At 42.2% G+C, this 14,897-nt stretch overlaps 1 protein-coding gene across 1 annotated transcript; it reads right to left on the reverse strand.

The window, feature by feature from the left end:
• Positions 1 to 227: 227 nt before the first annotated feature.
• Positions 228 to 6,385, reverse strand: LOC135505944 (golgin subfamily A member 6-like protein 2). Its single transcript, XM_064925262.1, has 7 exons — positions 6,318 to 6,385; positions 5,352 to 6,047; positions 5,098 to 5,166; positions 4,897 to 4,971; positions 3,914 to 4,004; positions 3,147 to 3,777; positions 228 to 308 (listed from the first exon to the last, which is right to left on the reverse strand). Exons 2-7 carry the CDS (start codon positions 6,037 to 6,039, stop codon positions 228 to 230), a joined length of 1,635 nt encoding a protein of 544 aa, XP_064781334.1. The 5' UTR covers positions 6,040 to 6,047; positions 6,318 to 6,385.
• Positions 6,386 to 14,897: the final 8,512 nt, after the last annotated feature.

Consider the following 14,897-nt stretch of genomic DNA (forward strand, 5'->3'; position numbering starts at 1 on the left):
TTAATTTACTGGGTAACTGACATGCTTCTAATAATGCCTCATTTATCCTTCTCCCTCACCTTCACCTCCCTCATCTCCATCACTTATGACAGGGTGTGTGTGTGTGTGTGTTTGGAGTATTGGTGGGCACTATGAACTCTGCTCCCTCTCCTCTCTCTGTGAGCGAGTGTGAGTGAGAAAGAGAGAACAAAAGAGAGAAAGTGCATGTGTGCGTGTGCGTGAGCAGGTTAGGGTGCATGGTGGAGTAGAGAGCAGAGCAGACCCCAGGTCTCAGACAGCTCTCTGTGTTTCCTCTGTAAGGTCTGATTCTGATTGGTTAGAATAAACACGTTAGATGAGTTTTACAAGATGCTCCACTTGGTGGCTGAATTTATAGCTGAAACGTTGCTTTGCACAAACTCTGCTTGACAGATCAGAACGTTACAGAGCGCTGAAAACATGACTGTCTGAACCAAACCTGTGAGCCAGAAGATGGGCTTTTAGCCAGATTGTTGTTGAAAAACTACATCTATATAGCATTACTGAAAGCAGAAAGTCAGGTACCCGAGCTGACATTCAACTACAGTACATAGAAACATCATTCTGGTACTATGGGGACACTATTTAAATGCAATGGCGCCAGTACAGAATGTCTCTTTTCAGAGTCCTGGTGGAGATGGAGAGAGCTCTCAGGGCCAGAGAGAGAGTTAGTTAGAGAGGTTAGTTGATGTTGAATGTAGTAGGTTACCATTCCATGTAAAGTGCAGTGAGCCACAGTGAAAAGCTCTGTATAAAAAAACATGTATTATTGTTTATTGTTAAGGTGTGGCTGCCACTTCCTGTCTGAGAGCCAGTGTTAGACCTTGACATGCCTGTGTATAATGTCATCACGCAACCCCCCTGTCCTGAATAGACTGTGTGTGTGTGACAGGGAGTCAGACAGGAAATCAAGAATATGATTCATTGATGTTCTGAAGACAAATGCCTTTAAATTAACATTTATAACTTTCATCAGAAGAAACTTCAAACAATTATTATATACAGTTTCAGGAATTCCAGTGTCTTGACCCATGCATCCTGGTCAACAATACAAGAGACAAATATCTCAACCACTCCAAATAATAACAGAACACCAAAAGTAGTGTCAATGTTGACTTTTAGTCTCTGTCTCAATGACCTCATTTATATTCCACATGTCTGTACAATCACTTCAGAGTCTGGGGTGAGAAGCCATGTGGAGTCTGGTCTGTTGTCACGATCGTCGTAGTGAGGAGACCAAAGCACAGCGTGATGTGAAGATATATTTTTAATGTAAGATGAATGAACAGGAAGTACACTAAACAAACCAACAACACTGAGTGCAAACATGCAACATCACAGAGACACTCACCCACAGATTACCCAAGGAATATGGCTTCCTAAATACGGTTCCCAATCAGAGACAACGATAAACAGCTGCCTCGAATTGAGAACCAATCTAGGCAACCATAGACTTACAAAACACCTAGACTAGTAAACAACCCCATAAACATACAAAACCCCATAGACAGGACAAAAACCACATAGACAGGACAAAAAACCCATAGACAGGACAAAAAACACAACAAACCACCCCTTGTCACACCCTGACCTAACCAAAACAATAAAGAAAACAAAGATAACTACGGTCAGGGCGTGACATCTGTAGACCTCTCACTCTCCTCAACATTAAATAACTCTTAGGGACAGATTGGAGCCAGAGTCTCGTGTGGACCAGAAGACTGTGTTGGCTTCCACCAGTCTTCAGATATGGTGATTTATTACACCAGCTTGGTTCACCAAACCACAAGGAGCCATTTAAATGTCGTAAATCATTAAATCAATAAACGATCACCGAACCGTTACTACGTGGTGCACAAACACAAAACAATATCCCACAAGCACAGGTGGGAAAAACAGTTATTTAAATATGATTCCCAATTAGAGACAACGATTACCAGCTGCCTCTAATTGGGAACCATACAAAACACCAACATAGAAAATATAAACTAGAACACAGCATAGACATTTTAAACTAGAACACCACCCACCAAGTTTCAACATGAAACATACAATTAGATTGTGCAATTTGATTGATTAAGAACAGGAAGTAGTTTGTGGTAAATGCAGTATGGTTCTCTGTTCAATAGTAGACCTCCTCAAACACTGAGTAAAAGTCTCACTAAGATCTTTAGAGTTCTCAGTCTCCGCCCGCTGACCTCCTGACCCCCCACAACCCTCTCCATTCTAAAGGTCAATAATCTACGTTGGTTTGGAATTCTGTTTTACGTCTCATCAAGATCTTTACAGACCTCCCTCCCCTCCTTCTCTTGACACTGTAGACTGGACCAGACATTATTCTGTCCTGTTTTCCCCATGACCACCATGATCCATGATCACCCCCCACAGTACAGTGGACAGTAGACCTGGTCTGGTTCTACACATAGACAGTGATGGTGAATCATATCAGATTGTGGAGAAGCCAACTTGATGAGTTTCTCCTGACCCAGCCCAACAACCCTATCAGTGCCCTCTGACCTCTCCCCTCTCGTTCCAGTCTCTTCTGCAACACTGAGTGAGCTTCCATGACTTCTTTCAAGTTCTGTCTTAGTCTCCCCATCTCTCTATCCTTCTCCTTCATCTCTCTATCCTTCTCCTTCATCTCTCTATTCTTCTCCTCCATCTGTCTGCTGAACTCCCTCTGCATCTTTGTCTGTGAGATCATGATGTTCCTCTGTAACTCAGGCAGGACAATCTTCATCAGGTTTCTTTCTGTTTCAACTCTGGCTTCTCCTTCATAGTTCTCCATCTCCTGTCTGTGTCTCTCCTCCATCTCCTTCCTCTCATTCTCTCTCTTCTCTCTAAATCTCTCCAGCTTTCTCTCCATCTCCTCCCTCCTATCAGACTCCCTCTTCAGCTCCCTCTCCAGCTCTCTTTTCTTCTCCTCATCCCTCTCTTCTTTCACCTGTCTCTCCAGTTCACTGGTTCTTTCACTGAGTGTTCTGATATCTCCCTCATGTTCCTGGATCACTCCCTCTATCTTTATCAGAGAGTCCTGCAACTCCTTCTGAAGCCTCTCTCTCAAGTCTCTCTCCTCCCTCTGTTTCCTCTCTCCTCTCTCTCTGGATCTTTCCCTCCATCTCTCTAACCTGGTCCTCTGCCTCCTGGTAGGTCTGACTGCTGTAGAATCTCTCTCTGTTTCCTGCCACCATCTCCTCTACCTGATCCAGCAGCTCTGATACCTGAGTGCCATGGGCCCTGTCCTTAATGTTGAGGACGTGGTACCTGCTCCCACTTTTCTCTACAAGCTGCTGGAGGTCCTGACTTCCTGCTTGGAGAAACTCCTCAATGCTCTGCTCTTTCAGTCCATCATCATGGGTGAATAGAATCACAGTGTGTTCCCAACAACCCTCCCCAAACATCTCCTCTATTCTCTCCAGCACCCCTCTCTCCTCCCCCTTAGAGGGCTCCACTGGTATGACCAGGAGGAAGGCGTGGGGTCCCGGGGCAGACAGACGGACACAGTGCCCCACATCCTGTCCAGGACAGAACCAGTCTGGAGTGTCCACCAGCACCAGCCGTCTCCCACACACGTCCCCCTCTCTCCTCTTACTCCTCTGGGTCACTGCAGAGGGGCTGGCCTGGGCCCCAAACTCCTCTCTGCCCAGGATGGTGTTTCCTGCTGCACTCCTCCCAGCCCCAGTCCTCCCCAGCAGCACCAGTCTCAGCTCAGACACACTGGGAGACACTGGGGAGTCTGGAGTGCTGCTCTCTCCCCCACTGCAACACAACACACAGCACTGATCAACACTCTGACTCTCTGGAGGAGGTACAACAGTGTCTAATATAATATCATCTACATCCATAACTCACTAGATGGAGGAGGTACAACAGTGTCTAATATAATATCATCTACATCCATAACTCACTATGTGGAGGATTTAACTCCATGCTGTTTCTCCTCCTCAGTGGAAGTGTAGGGTCTGTATCTGAGGACTCTCCTCCCACTGTAACAACATAGAGAACTGGTCAACATACTGACTCATCAGAGACACATTTAAAACATAGCATAAACAAACTACAAACACATTACACATCATAGTGAAATATAGATTATTGGAGAACATAGAGAATATCAAGATTGATGACAGTTTGAGACAATATTGATAACTCACTCAGTGAAGGAAGGTCCACTATAGACTAGAAACAGTAGGAGACAACAGGACAATATTGATAACTCACTAAGTAGAGGATGGTCCACTATAGACTAGAAACAGTAGAAGACAACAGGACAATATTGATAACTCACTAAGTGGAGGATGGTCCACTATAGACTAGAAACAGGACAACATTGATAACTCACTAAGTGGAGGATGGTCCACTATAGACTAGAAACAGTAGAAGACAACAGGACAATATTGATAACTCACTAAGTGGAGGATGGTCCACTATAGACTAGAAACAGTAGGAGACAACAGGACAATATTGATAACTCACTGAGTGGAGGATGGTCCACTATAGACTAGAAACAGTAGGAGACAACAGGACAACATTGATAACTCACTAAGTGGAGGATGGTCCACTATAGACTAGAAACAGTAGGAGACAACAGGACAATATTGATAACTCACTAAGTGGAGGATGGTCCACTATAGACTAGAAACAGTAGGAGACAACAGGACAATATTGATAACTCACTAAGTGGAGGAAGGTCCACTATAGACTAGAAACAGTAGGAGACAACAGGACAATATTGATAACTCACTAAGTGGAGGATGGTCCACTATAGACTAGAAACAGTAGGAGACAACAGGACAATATTGATAACTCACTAAGTGGAGGATGGTCCACTATAGACTAGAAACAGTAGGAGACAACAGGACAACATTGATAACTCACTAAGTGGAGGATGGTCCAGGCTGTGTCTCCTCCTGACTGGGAGTATGGATCCTGTATCTGCCATCTCTCCATGTTCTAAAATAGTAGAACAACCATTTAGAATGGGAACATTTACCTCAGTGACACATGAAGGCACATAGACCTACTGAAGGGGAGTTCTGGGTTTCTACTGAAATGTTAAGTATCACATATCTCACTCACCAGTCATCTGGGCTGAGATCTCTCTTCTCAGTCTCTCTACCTCAGTCTTCACATCACATATCTGTTGAGCTGAAATAACAAAGGAGGACTAGGATCTGAATTCTGTGTTAAAGACTTTAGACAGAAATATGATGCAGAGGGAAAGTATGAAGTGATGGACAACAATATTCACAACTCAGTGGAGAGTCGACAATAACCTGACAATTGAGGAAAGTACAGCAGATTAAATGTATTAATGGTGTGAATAATCTTACCCAGTTCAGCATTTTCATTGTTGACATCCTCCACCTGTTTGTCTCTCTCCTTTAACTGGTTCTCTCTCTCCTCTAGTAGGTTGTCTTTCTCTTCTACTTCCTGTCTCCTCTCTTCTACTTCCTGTCTCCTCTCTTTCAGTTCATTTTCTTTTCCCTCTAGTAGTTTGTCGCTCTCTTCCAGTCGTCTGTCTCTCTCTTCCAGTTGTTTGTCTCTCTCTTCCAGTAGTGTGTCCTTCTCTCCCAGTCTGTGGTTCCTGTCTTCAAGTTGAAGGTCTTTTTCCTTTAGTTGGTCCTCTTTCTCTTCCAGTCGTCTGTCTCTCTCTTCCAGTAGTCTGTCCTTGTGGTTTCTGTCCTCTAGTTGAAGGTCTTTTTCCTGCAGTAGGACTCTAAAGGTCTCTACTTGGCTGTTCTTGTGCTGCAGGTTCTTTCTCAGAGCCTCTAGTTGAATGTCTCTTTCCTTTAGTTGCTTGTCTTTCTCTTCCAGTTGGTTTTCTTTCTCTTCTAATAGTTTCTCCCTCTGTTCCATTATCTGGTTCTTCTCCTCCAGGAGTCTCTCTTTCTCTCTCACTTCCTGGGTCATATCATCCAGTTGGGTGTCTTTCTCTCTCACTTCCTGGGTCATATCATCCAGTTTCTCCTCTAGTTGTTTCATCTCCTGTCTTAATATCTCTTTTAATTTTTTTTCCATCTTCAACTCTGAGAGCAATTAACATATTTAATTGGTTGTTAGAATAAGTAATGTATTAATTCATTCAATAGTATGTCTATAAAGACATTATCATTTGATGGAGGTGGTACAATTATTAGTAATTATTTCCTCCAGTCAACAGTTATCTGAGCTGAACCAATCATCAACTGGTCTATTGACTATGTGATACATTACAAATGAATTAGTCTGAAAAACAGAATGACATCACTCATGTTCCCTGATTCAATCCTCTCTCCTCCAGACTCTCTCATACTTACCAAGCTGACCAGCTGATGCCTCCCTCTTCAGCTTGTCCTTCTGGGTCTCATGTTGTAAATACCATGATCCTGAGACTATGGTGTAAAACAGAGAGGTGAGTTCTGTGTGGTAGATGACATCACTATATACAGAAAGAACAGGACCAATCAGATTTCTCCTGTCACTCAGCCCTGTTACCCCCATGCCCTAACCCTAACACCTAAACTCAATGACCCACACACCCCAGCCCTGTTACCCCCATGCCCTAACCCTAACACCTAAACTCAATGACCCACACACCCCAGCCCTGTTACCCCCATGCCCTAACCCTAACACCTAAACTCAATGACCCACACACCCCAGCCCTGTTACCCCCATGCCCTAACCCTAACACCTAAACTCAATGACCCACACACCCCAGCCCTGTTACCCCCATGCCCTAACCCTAACACCTAAACTCAATGACCCACACACCCCAGCCCTGTTACCCCCATGCCCTAACCCTAACACCTAAACTCAATGACCCACACACCCCAGCCCTGTTACCCCCATGCCCTAACCCTAACACCTAAACTCAATGACCCACACACCCCAGCCCTGTTACCCCCATGCCCTAACCCTAACACCTAAACTCAATGACCCACACACCCCAGCCCTGTTACCCCCATGCCCTAACCCTAACACCTAAACTCAATGACCCACACACCCCAGCCCTGTTACCCCCATGCCCTAACCCTAACACCTAAACTCAATGACCCACACACCCCAGCCCTGTTACCCCCATGCCCTAACCCTAACACCTAAACTCAATGACCCACACACCCCAGCCCTGTTACCCCATGCCCTAACCCTAACACCTAAACTCAATGACCCACACACCCCAGCCCTGTTACCCCCATGCCCTAACCCTAACACCTAAACTCAATGACCCACACACCCCAGCCCTGTTACCCCATGCCCTAACCCTAACACCAAAACTCAATGACCCACACACCCCAGCCCTGTTACCCCCATGCCCTAACCCTAACACCTAAACTCAATGACCCACACACCCCAGCCCTGTTACCCCCATGCCCTAACCCTAACACCTAAACTCAATGACCCACACACCCCAGCCCTGTTACCCCCATGCCCTAACCCTAACACCTAAACTCAATGACCCACACACCCCAGCCCTGTTACCCCCATGCCCTAACCCTAACACCTAAACTCAATGACCCACACACCCCAGCCCTGTTACCCCCATGCCCTAACCCTAACACCTAAACTCAATGACCCACACACCCCAGCCCTGTTACCCCCATGCCCTAACCCTAACACCTAAACTCAATGACCCACACACCCCAGCCCTGTTACCCCATGCCCTAACCCTAACACCCACATGCCAATCCCCTCAAACCTATACAATCAAGTACAGATACAGGCATATCCTGTCCCTAAATGACCAGTGTGTTACTCAAGACCCCAGTTCCTTTGCCAGTACACCTCATCCCTGTTACTTTCCTATCTCAGCCCTGTTTCCCACTTTCCTGTATTCCCCAAGTCACCAACAGTAACCTTTATCCAGCTATTCGCTGCACAAAACAACCCTGTTATCAGCATGTTTTAGTCCTGTGACATCTGACCTGTAAACACTAATCATTTCCAAACCAACATTAGAGGGTTTGTGACCTTGTTAACTAGAGACCAACAGAGGGTTTGTGACCTTGTTAACTAGAGACCAACATTAGAGGGTTTGTGACCTTGTTAACTAGAGACCAACATTAGAGGGTTTGTGACCTTGTTAACTAGAGACCAACATTAGAGGGTTTTTGATCTTGTTAACTAGAGACCAACATTAGAGGGTTTGTGACCTTGTTAACTAGAGACCAACATTAGAGGGTTTGTGACCTTGTTAACTAGTGACCAACATTAGAGTGTTTATGCTGCTATACAGCATGGTGCCGTCTTCTATCATCACTCTGAAGTTCTGAAAACTGTTTCAATTCAAATCAGAAGACCGATCCAGCCAGCAGATGGTAGTGATGATCTTTAATTATAGTCATATTATCCTGAGCTGTAAAGATTTAACAGTGTCTATCAATATTAGCTTCACTTATCTCTTTGGACACATTCACATGAGTAAATGAGTGAAATTGATTCCATGACAAATAGTCTCAATGCTTTTCCATCCCCTCCTAACAAAATAAATGTAGCTGACTGGTGGTCATTTACTGTCTGAGAAGAGAGTATCATTACCACCTGCTGGTCAATGTTGGGAACTGCAGGGAATTTACAAATCAGAAAGTCAGACATACCACTGTCGAGTAAAGGCTGAGTTTGGGTTATGTTGTGCAGGGGACAGGGCTGGGGGTTCAGGCTGAGTTTGGGTTAGGGTGTGCAGTTGTAACAGTATAATTTTAGACTATCGCTCCACAAAAGCCACGGCCCTTGCAGAGCAAGGGGAACCACTACTTCAAGGTCTCAGAGCAAGTGACGTCACTGATTGAAATGCTATTTAGCGCGCACCGCTAACTATCCTAGCCGTTTCACATCCATTACACTCACCCCCTTCTGACCTTCCCCTTTTCCGCAGCAACCAGTGATCTGGGTCACGGCACCAATGTAACAGTATAACTTGAAACTGTCCCCGCCCATACCCGGGCGTGAACCAGGGACCCTCTGCACACATCAACAACAGTCACCCACGAAGCATCGTTACCCATCGCTCCACAAAAGCCGCGGCCCTTGCAGAGTAATGGAAACCAGAGCAAGTGACGTCACCGATTGAAACGCTATTTAGCGCGCACCGCTAACTAAGCTTGCGTTTCACATCCGTTACACAGGTGATTTGGGAGATAGACATATATGGAGTATAACTATTGTAACACAAGAAAGAGATACACTTATAGAGTGCATTTGCCATTCTGGTAAAATACATTGTCCATTGTATAGGAGAGGTGACCAGAGGAGGCCATAGATGTATAGAATAGTTGAACACTAAACAGACCACATGAAGAGAAGGAGACATGTAGGCGCCAAGACGGCTGGACACACCAAAAACTAGAGGAAACACACAGTCTGCTGATCCGAGATAAAGACACACATACAAAAGAACACATGGAGCTAATTACAGGGTCAAAGCATAGGTCATAGGTTAGAGGTTTAGGTCAAAGCAAGGGTCTTGCCATTATTATAATCTAACGGAAAGCAGATGTGGGTGTTAGTGGGCGGAAGCAAGTAGGAAGCCTGAACTAAAAAGATAATGATAAACAAAGAATCAGGGAAATATGTATATCTGCATATGGGGTGGACCGATATGAGATAGGTGGATAAATACTGGAGCCGGGGCTCTGGGAAGTGGAGTGTGTTCCATGGACCTTCCCGGCTTGCTATATTCTTGTATTAAAAAGCCGAATTGACTTCACAAGTTCTGTAATGCATTGTATTTGATCCGATTTTCTACTACATATTGGCGAGCTTTGCCAGGAATTTCAGGGACTGAAGACGTTCTTCGCTGGCCGTGGGATCTTTGGGGCAATCTGGCAAGACAAGGGTGGCCACCCAGCTTTAAACAAGGTAAGCTGAAATGTCTGCGTAGATTGCCACAAAAGATCCTGTAGCAGCAAGGGGAGCGTCAAGTAGGTCTCTCTCTCAAATTTCCTAAAAACCGTAGAAACGAAAGAACTTTTGAATTCAATGAATTGCATGCATGTATATAAGCTTGGGAATTGTATAAATACTAATGTGTATGCATGTTTAGTTTGTAAGTAAGCGGGGGCTGTGAACTTCGCTGGTGTCGGGTGCTCGGAGGGTGCGAGTGTGTTGCGCTCTCTGGCTGAGTGGTTGGAATCAGGCACAGGGCTACAGCTGTCTGCTTATATGTTTGGAAAATAAATAAGTAGTGAGATATAGATAAAATATTCATGGCTACCGCTTCAAGGAAAAGGTCTGTACGGATGATTATTTAGAAAATAAATACACATGGCTACCGCTTTGAAATGAAGGTCTGTACGGGTGGATATTTAGAACGGGGAAAACGTTAGCCTGATTGTGCAACGTTCAACTGAAAAAGGAAATCCTACGAATATAAAACGCTCTGCCTAGCTAAACGGGGGTTTATAAATCAGTAGGTCGCGCCACGATATTGCTCTAACGTAGAATAAAGATCAATACGGGGTGGATGAATAGGATATGAAGACAAGCTGATCCGATTAGACAGTAGTCTCGTCATGTCGTAAAAATCCTATAGGATAATACCAGTTTATGTAGAGGAAGTGTATTAAGCTAGGGGATAAACTATAGGTCGTTTTTGGGTAAAAACGAAGGGTATGAGTGAAAAATCCTATAGGATAATACCAGTTTATGTAGAGGAAGTGTATTAAGCTAGGGGATAAACTATAGGTCGTTTTTGGGTAAAAACGAAGGGTATGAGTGAAAAATCCTATAGGATAATACCAGTTTAGGTAGAGGAAGTGAATTAAGTAAGGTAATAAACTGTTTTGTTTTTAGGTAAAAAACAAAGGGATTGAATGAATGCGGTAATATAATTCTTTGTGATGAATGAGCAGATTAGAAAGAAGAGGAAGAACAGGCTGTGTGTCTGTGACCAACTGGGAATGCGCTGACCTCTCTGACAGTTAACTAAGTGTAATTTGAGAAAGAGAGCGCATTTAACTCTCAATGCCAAGTAGGAAGAAATAACTTAAAGATATACAGATTAAAATATACTGGTTAAAATAAATCTAGGCGGTCAAGAATAAAGTGAGAAAAGTGCATGAAAATAGAAGTCTAGAACACATTTTAAAAAAGTATCACGAGCCCTGTAAACGAAATAGGAAGCTGCAATTTAAAAACAGTCTCAGGAATTAAATAGTAAAATAGGCTAAAAGAGAAAATAGCAAGCGGATAAATAAAGAGATAAGAAAGTGCATTATATTATAAATAAGAAATGGGATTTAATACACTGAATAAAGTTAAAGTAATAGTATAAGCAAAGATAAAAACATAGTGGTATTTGAGGTGCTGTACTAGAATAAGACATTAAGGCTTCTGTAATATTCAGTAATACAGTTGTAGACATTATAGAGTAGGTTTTACTAGGGTTTTAATGGTGATTGAATGCGTGGAGAAGTTGTTATTGGCGTCAAAATACGGAAAATAAACGTATATGAGAAATCACAAACGTGGTAGAATTAGTTAAGAAGAAGAGCAAATTGTAGTGTATGGGTGTTTTCAATTTCTAAGGGTAGGATACAGATGGCCGAGCAGGGAGGAATTGTGCGTTCTGTGCATGGCTGGAGCTTTTGTCGCATGCTCGGGAAAAGTGAGGGGATTTTGGTATGTGTGTTACTGTTGGCTTGCTGATTTAGAGGGTGGCATGGTGAATGTTAACGAAATGTACATTTCTTTTCCAGAAAAAAAGGGGTTACATTTTCAATGGGTTTTCAGTTCGGTTTCAAATTGGGTATGCAGAAGGATGGAAATGTTTTTGAAAATATATTTAAGTTGTTTCTAAAGAAAGGAGAGTGGAAACATTTTAATGGTGTCAAATGCCCTGGATCCTAAGAATTTCCCGTGAAGACTGATCAACTTCACTAGAAATTGTTGGAACAGGTGGGAGTTAATTATAAAATGATTGAGAAACACCAGTCTCTATTCAAAGTGTACCATCACTTTGAAATTCTATAATTTTTTTAATTGAATAGTTATTCAAATTGGTTTATTTCAATTTTAACATGGGTTCATAGGAGAAATTATCAGTTCCCTGGGGTTATGGTCTTTGGTTATGGTCTTTTCCTAACTGAGGGAAAAGTTTGAGCGTTTAAATTAGGACTATTTTCTGTTGTCCAGATGCTGGATAAACAACTATAGATAACTGTAAAATGGGTCTATTTGCGGAGAATCTCAGTCAGGTTCATAGCATTGCTGTTATAGTGGTGAGCGGAGCAGTCTTACAAACTGCGATCAAGGGTTCGGTTCCCAGCCGAGGCGTTAATTAAAAATATATCTGAGTTCTTGGTGGTAATTAAATTGTTTTGCAGAGAAGGTTATAGTCACTAGTATTGGTATAAGATATAAACTGAACGTATTAAATAGTTTGTTTGGTTCTAATTGAAAGACTAACTCATTCAACTTAAAATAAGGGTGAAGTGATGTCTGTTCACTAAATTATCTGTTGGGAATAATATATTGGGAATAGAGTCGTAATTAAAATGCTCTGAATAATAACGGGGAAATAATTACGATAGATTTGTGCCCATCGAAATACATTTAGCGAATTGGAAGATGAGAAATGTTGATTGATGTTGTAAACTCTAGTTCAGGATTCAACAGACGTGATAAATTAGGGTTGGTTCATCGAACCCGAAATACTGTTGCTGTAGACAGCCAACAATTCATTGAAAGTCGTTACGGATTGAGCCAAAATTGAGCGCTTGTTGATGACATCACTCGCGAGGCACTGTTGTCGCCACGGACTGGGGGTACCGGAGAAAATTGTTCTTGTCTTTTAGAAGGAAAATGCGTGCATTATTGTTTTGAGTCACTTTTCAGAAGTCCATATACCTACTTGTTTGATTACTATGAGACTGGTTATTCTAGGAGTTGATTCAACTTAATTAAGCATTAGTTCTGGTGTGTTTAAGTAGGATTCTTCATACCAGGACGGATGGAAGTTATCTAAAATATGTGAGTTGAAGGAGCCAAGGAAAAACGCGTTTATATTTTTTTTAAATATCTGGGATTAGGATTTCTTACACTGAGAAATGTACGACATTTGCGGCAGAGGGGAAGAAGTAATACAATAACGTTATCGGGTTAATTGTATCTAAGGATAGCATGTTCATTTAAGTAATCATATACATTGACGTTGTTTAAAAAACTTATGATTAATGATTTGAGTTAAAGGGGAATCATCATTAGGTTTAGTTTATAGTTCACTTTTGAGTTTCTGAATCGGAATTAGCATAGTGAATGCTAGTTAGGAGTGTTGTGTTATTCTGGGAATATTGATGTTTAGGTGTCTCAATTTTGGATGTTTCCTGGGATTATAATCTTGAGGAGAATGAGGCCATAAACGACCAAATTAAAACAGGTCTGTATATACACCTAAAACCATCGTTAGGACTATTTGTTTTGGTGCAAAGGTATTTTAAAGAGGCACACTCAAATATGGAATTTTATGAGTTTTTATTTTATGAGTTTTAAATTACACAAGTTAATTTTGATTTTAAGGATAAAGGGTTCTTTAATATGTCTAATGTAGCATTGAACTTGACTATTAAAGGGAGAATTGGACGTGTGGAAAATTAAAAGGGGCTCCTACATGATGATGTCAGATATAAGGATAATTTACTAATCTTACCTAAATCATTGTTTAAGAGTAGGCAAGGTTGTTGCCTGGGCAGAGCCAGGTAACAAAGGGGGGATGGGTAAATGGTGTTCTAGGATGGGATGTGACCTATGGGATAATTAACAGATAAGGAAGGACAGTTGGTCTTGTAGGGACAATTAAAATATAGGGACAATTCTAAAAGTAAATAGAACATTACACACACCTAGATTATGGTAAAAATAATAAGTAGTGGCATTTTGAACACTAGAACAAAAGTTTGAGAAGCTGAGGACTTAGTTTTGTTAGGATTGGATGTTCTTTCAACTGGAAGACACTTGACTGATTATTCTTACAGCAGGTGTTGTAGGGACCATATTTTGGCTATCATTATGAATATTTTTGTGGCAAGAGGCCAGGTATTTGAGACAGAATGTTTACATAACAGAATGTTTACATAGGGCTGTTATTTAAAAATTAAAATTTAGTGATCCTGCTATATGAAGAAAGTCTGTTGTCAGCAAATAACCCATGTGTTAGTGTGTATGCCTCCAGGAAAAGACAGCACATAAGAGGCCAGATGGAAGGGTATGGGCTGAATTCTGGAGACTGAGTGTACATCAACATACACCAGGCTGGGGATATACCTCTCACAGCACCTGCAGTGGTAAAGATCGTCATGTCTCTCTTTGATGGGTGCATAAGTTTCACGAGAAGTAAGGTCCAGCTGAATAATGGGTGAGCTTGAAAACACCATGACAGAGGATGTGAAACAAAACAAAAGAGAGAGAGAGAGAGAGAGAGAGAGAGAGAGAGAGAAACTAGATTCCACTGTAGACATACTGGGTTGAGTGTGGGGGTTATTTGTTTTATTTGATAATGTATCATGTGAATAAGGATAGATGGTAGTTGTATTCAGTGTTGAATTAATTCAAGAAGAAATAATGTTGATTAAGGTTATGCACAGGCTTATCAGTTGATATAGAGCAAATGGGGAACTAGGTAAAAAATGACATGATTTGGGAACACCTCTCAGAACCTGTGGCTGAAAGGGGAAGACTGGATAAAAGCATGAGGAAGCTAATTAGGGCCTCCATTTTTGTAGAGTCCAGCAGAAACACATCCTGGAAGCATAGAGTCAGGTGAAGAGAGAGTGGGAATTGTCATGGTCTTAGATTTCAGTATTTATGAATACAGTCATGCATAACACATAACATTGTCAATACTGTTATGTTGTGTTTTTTGTTTTCTAAGTCTTTTGTTTAGGAAACCAGATGGAGAAGGGTTC

This window comes from Oncorhynchus masou, chromosome 1 (genome assembly GCF_036934945.1).
Source record: "Oncorhynchus masou masou isolate Uvic2021 chromosome 1, UVic_Omas_1.1, whole genome shotgun sequence".
Taxonomy (NCBI): Eukaryota; Metazoa; Chordata; class Actinopteri; order Salmoniformes; family Salmonidae; genus Oncorhynchus; species Oncorhynchus masou.

Coding starts and splice junctions, on each gene's coding strand:
- LOC135505944 (XM_064925262.1), bottom strand. CDS start 6,039: ATGGAAAAAAAATTAAAAGAGATATTAAGACAGGAGATGAAACAACTA. Junction 4,972..5,097: donor GATCTCAGCCCAGATGACTG/GTGAGTGAGATA, acceptor CTACTATTTTAG/AACATGGAGAGATGGCAGAT. Junction 309..3,146: donor ACCAGGAGGCAGAGGACCAG/GTTAGAGAGATG, acceptor CTAACCAATCAG/AATCAGACCTTACAGAGGAA.